Source organism: Ostrinia furnacalis, unplaced genomic scaffold (genome assembly GCF_004193835.3).
Source record: "Ostrinia furnacalis isolate ACB-3 unplaced genomic scaffold, ASM419383v2 OfSCF4125, whole genome shotgun sequence".
Taxonomy (NCBI): Eukaryota; Metazoa; Arthropoda; class Insecta; order Lepidoptera; family Crambidae; genus Ostrinia; species Ostrinia furnacalis.
The window spans coordinates 362,153-367,755 of NW_021134364.1; the positions used below are offsets into that span (position 1 = coordinate 362,153).

At 38.4% G+C, this 5,603-nt stretch overlaps 1 protein-coding gene across 1 annotated transcript; it reads right to left on the minus strand.

Moving 5' to 3' along the window:
• Positions 1-1,005: 1,005 nt before the first annotated feature.
• Positions 1,006-3,247, minus strand: Y-b (yellow-b). The gene has a single exon (XM_028313026.1). The coding sequence runs from the start codon at positions 3,176-3,178 to the stop codon at positions 1,838-1,840; it is 1,341 nt and encodes a 446-aa protein (XP_028168827.1). The 5' UTR covers positions 3,179-3,247; the 3' UTR covers positions 1,006-1,837.
• Positions 3,248-5,603: the final 2,356 nt, after the last annotated feature.

Genomic DNA, 5,603 nt, shown 5'->3' on the forward strand with positions numbered 1-5,603 from the left:
GATTAGTATAATTTAAACTTTCATTAGAAAAATTTAAGAAATTACAGATGCGTTTCTGTGATGATACCAAAATATATTCGTTCAATTTATCCAGTTAGATCTAATATATTTTTAATGTTATTCAATAAGAGGTATAATGCACTGCATCCCGATGTATTTATGTGCATTGTTACTCGTAGAAAATATCTAAAAAATCTCTAAAAGCCGCGTGAAATATAGATTTTAAACTCAAAACACTCGTAAATTGGATTTGTTGTTACATTCATTCATCACATTAGAATTGAAGATTAGTATAAGATGTTTTGCGTTAGCGTGAAGAAGGTGATGTATTGCGGCAACAATCAGTAAATCTATTATTGAAATTGTTATGGTAATAAATTCTACATGGTTATGAGGAGATAAAATATACAATACATAGCGCTAATGGGATATAGAAAAATATCTGTATATTTTTTACACTTTCATGGTCACCGACTTTAATTTATTCATTTAGATATGTATAATACTTATTATATTTGAAACTACGCAGTAGTACGAGTACTACTAATTCAACAAATATTTCACAAAATTACCGTTATTTAAAATATCCTGTGTTTCTTTGATGCTTAGACAATGTTATTTTTTTATAAAAACACATCTCATTAAAACCTTACCTAATATTGTTAATTTAATTAAATAATGTATTAATATGCATAATGTAGAGTTTCTAAAACAGTATCTAGTTAATAGATGAATTAATTATGATTATTCTAGAGAAAAAGTGCAATTGAAATACATGTCCTAAAAGCATTAAATCATTTAATGGAAGAAATTTTTTATTAAGCTGTTTAATTATTTCAGCACTAAATTATGTTTAGTGCGTAAGTACTTAGATAAAGTGTATCCTTGTCTAAATTATGTACGTATTTAGAAGTGTCAATATGTGTGCACATCACGAGCTCAACGTTAGGTCGCTAATAAAAAGAAGAAACAACATAATATGATAAACACGTTTATTTAAAATACACTCACAGTCACGTTCAAATAACACCCATACAATTTAGTTACAATATGTATGTTACATTTTAATTTAAATACATCTGGTAACCTAATCTACCCTTTCGTAATTAAGTTATCTAAATTAGTTATATGAGACCGACTTTCCCACTGGCATTCACCTCGCAAAATTCATTTCACTGGAAACAAGATAATTTTATTTAAAATAGGTAGAGTTTTTAGATTTATACTGTAATATTATTATTCCAAAACGGTTAAGCTACTTGTGGCTTTTGTATTCAAAACTACCCTTAACCGACGAATAAAATGGCACAGAATTGGCTACAATAGGTAAACAAATATAAAATAACTTTTGCAAATGATGGAATAAGACGTTTACTAGAATCAAATTCAGTTGAAGTGAAATGTAAAAACTCTACCTCTTTATAACCTTACTTACATTCAATTTAAGTCTTATTAGCTATAGCTACATGTAAATTTATAAATATTTTAGCTCAGATGCACCTCAAATTCGAGTTGGAATGTTTATATTGTTGCATGAGGCGCGGCATTTGGCAGAACGTCCTCGACCTTTTGCATACACCGGCGGAAAACGAGACTCATCTTCATAGCTCCGTAGCCCACGGCGTGAAAAGGTCGCCGCAAACGTACCTTACAACCTATAACCCTAACGATATACAAAGCTGTATCTACATGCGCATTATCACTGGGAGGACCGAGAGGTCAAGGTAACTAAATATTTGGTAATGTTACGCATCAGTCCAAGCGTCGGATAAGTTATGAACACTGATTTTCAGGGTCAGGGTCGCGATTGGGCCGAGACCGAGAAAACTGATGGAGACTAGGCGAGCAGGTGCGCCAGCGCAAGGAGCAGCAGCGACGCGGCCAGCGACGGGGCGGCCGCGGCGCCCGGCACGTTGGCCGGCTTCAGGTCCTCCGCGAACACGTAGCTCTTCGACCCCGTGTGCGACTTCAAAATCCTGTAGTTCACCTCCCCCAGAGACACTTGGTTCTTAACGAAGTTGTACAATCGGTTAATTATTACGTACACGTTACCGTGGTCGTCGAAAGTGAACCGATCCACCCACTGGATGTAGTTGGGGTCGCGGGCGATCGTGCGTTGGCCAACATGGAAATCGACGGTTGTGTTCCATTCCGCAATAGTCGAGTTGCCTATTAGACCGAAGAAGAGCACGCCATTCGAGTCCATCTTCATGCCATCGGTCTGCGAATTCTTCGTACCGAGGTCCACGACGTAAGGGCGGAGGGCGCCATCGCCACCACCGAGGTTTTCATTGCGCAAAACTGACGCGTTAATGGCATACAAGTGGAAACTCGACAAAGGACAGTAGTAAACGGTCCTATCTACTTTATCGTCTGCGGTCAAAAATTGCGGTCCCAGAGCGATTCCGTCGATATTAACGGGAAGGTTAACACTTGTTCCGTTGATGCGGAACGCTGTTGCTTCAGGCACTGACATCATTGATTTCGTATCGCGAACTTTCCACGACTTTTTATCGCTACGCCTGAAAACAATTATGCCTGGATCGACGGCACTGTTGTCGGTGATGTACGCATAATCACCGTCCCGGTTATCAACGACGAGGTCATTTAAATAAGTCGAATTAGGATTTAATATGTCAGCAGGGAAAGGTATGCGTTCCATTTCATTTTTTCCTGATTTTAGGTCAATTAGTACCAGGGATGGCGGGCATTTGGGGTCCGGGCGCTGTGTCAGGGTGCCGACGCGGCCGTTGTCTAAGATCCACATAACACCGTTCCTGTCGATTTCAATGTTTTGCACGAACTGCAGGGCGGAACAGTCTCCAACGGCGTTGGCTTCCCAGCTCGGGAACGGGCGCAGCTTCGGCGCCGTGTCGCTCTGTTGCATCGGGATCGTGGCCAGCGTCGCCGGCACTCCCTCCAGCATCCTCGGCAGGGTCAGGAACAGGTTTTCTCCGTAGAAGTTTATGCCAGATATTAGGACGTTTTGCGGTATGTATCGGTTGGTATTGAGGGAGGTTTCGCGGTCTTCTGGGGAGCGCCATTCGAAGTCGATGGAGTTCCATTCGTAGATGACGCGGAATTGTTCGCGGCGCGGGGCGGGTGGCCTGGGGGGTTGCGTTTCGTTCTGAGCAGCGGCGGCGGCGAGGACCGCGAGGACGAGGAGCGAGAGCAGCATGGTCGAGGGCGCGGGCTGCGTGTGGCGCGGACGACGCGGCCGGTGCGACTGGCGGACTCAGCCGCGGCCGCGCCGCCCGGCTTCGCGTGAGCACACCACTACGTCACACAAACAATCGGACCAATATTAAGATTACTAACACGCATTTAAAATGTAGTAATCTAAACAAACACTTACACGAATGTCAAGCGACGAGTAGCTACCTAATCGGTCGTTATGTTCTTAGTTATACAGATGTATGGTCGGCGCAGACGGCAAGGGTGCACGAAGGTCACAAATCTCACCCCAAGCCAGACTGAGGGGTCGAGAATTCGAAATGAATCCAGTCGTTCCGTAACTTTTGTGTCTGAATAATAATAAGTGTTCAAGCACGAATACGTTAGTAAGAGGGTAAAGTATAACAATAAGACAACTTATGCTAACTAATTTCAAAGTTCTTTTTAAACAACTTTACAGTGTATTGTTATGTAACAGTTAAATGGTTTTTACCCTAATGTACAAACTAAGTGTATAAAAGTACCTAGACTACGCTATCTCCCCAGACTTTTCTGTAAGCGTAAACTCGTCGCAGAGAAACCATAGTAGAGTTCCAAAATAGTCTCAAGATTACATTTCTTTCCATTCGAATAAAACGATTCCAATCGATTAAAATTGTCTCATTTAATTGATTCAAAAGTTTTAAGTTTCATAGGAATAACATAGAGTCAAACAATTTTAAACAGTTATAGGTAGGTACTTCATACATATGTACAGCTAAGATCATTCAGAATCGCATTCTGAAAAGTTCAGTGTTCATAAAATTCAACACAAAAGCAATGTTTTAATCTAATAATAAGTTCAATTCTCAAGGGGTTATTAAAAAGGTGGAAAATCCCTTTGGAGTGATTTTGGCTGACTCAGTTTAAGTTATTAGCTATGAGTCACAACAACGTCAAGCTACGAATAAAATAATCCAGACTTATAAAAACTTGACCCAAGCCACGGATAAATGTTAGTTAGTGTATTTAAACGAAATTATAAAGAAAGGGAAGGTATACTGACTATTTGTATTATACTTAGAATTGCATTACATACAGTGTCTCTTCCTTTATTGGTATACAATGCCACATGCCATGTGTTATCTTGTGTCTATAGACACTGCCATCGCAAGTCAGGGGACATATTTTTGAAGCATTCGAATTCAGCTCATGATTTTTGGACTTAGGGTATGACCCGTATGGCTAACTGTCCTCCACAGCGGTAGAAGGTAGAGTATGCAAGCGGTCACACGTCATAAGTCACGTTATCATACCCCAGGGTTAAGATTAGGCTTTATAATAGACAAAATAATACATAACTATAACATATTAGCCGGGACAGACTTATGGCGTAATATGCTTTTGAAAATCCTTATAGTCGTAGATTTCATGTAGCTTTATCTACATTAAAAATGTACTCTAAGTATTTTTTTATAAATAAGTTCCCAATAAGTAACCATTTTGCATACTAATTTACAGCAATCGTAAACGATTTCGTACGCGAATATTGAAAATACGATTTGGAATTCGAATTATTTCGAATGGTTAAAAAATACGCCTCCTACACACATCAAAACCGCATGAGTAAATACCATTTAGATGAATGACCTGTAATCTGGAATTATTACGCATTTATTTTAATGTAATGCGTAACCTTTGATACTTATGGGCGGAAAATAATGAAGAATTGATAAAATACTAACAATATATTTTATTTATTTCAATTATGCGTGCACTGACTTAGATAAATTAATAAATTAGTCATTTATATGACTAATCCTTTTACATTAAATGGTATTTGGTTGCTGAGAAGCCTCTGTGAATCATGAGGCATACATAGGTTAGTGTTCCTCATAATTAAAATGTTAATATTTTTTTAATTATGGCTATTTTCAAAAACTGTTTATTTATACTAGGTAGGTATAAGTTATGGAAGGTTTTAGTTACTTTTACATATGTTTAAAATATCTTTTTCGCAGAGAACGAACGCTCTACATTTATACTACTTACCAGTAGTACCGTGATAAGTGTGTTAAGTGTCTAAGTTTTCATTAATATTAATAAAAAAAAATTTAAGATTTACGTTGAGCACTCCCCCGGGATAAAAATAGTAGAAATTGATAAAAGTTCAGCTCTACAATAACTTAGTGATAAATCCGTTATTGTTACATGTTCATTGTTCAGGGTTCTATTCCTGATTCAGTGTCCTAGGTTCAATTCCCAGATGTGGTAAATAAGTAGCAAACATTTGTCTTTACGAAGGTGCCCCCATTTTTCGGCTTATTCCCAAAGGTCAACGACTCTATTGTTCTTCTTTTTCCACCGGGTCCATGAAAATTTAAGAAGGGTGATTTTGTAAACAGTAGGTAACCAAATGTTTTTAATACGCTCTTTATCTTAATTATTTT

Excerpts from the sequence above, each read along its gene's own strand:
- Y-b (XM_028313026.1), bottom strand. The coding sequence starts at position 3,178 with ATGCTGCTCTCGCTCCTCGTCCTCGCGGTCCTCGCCGCCGCCGCTGCT.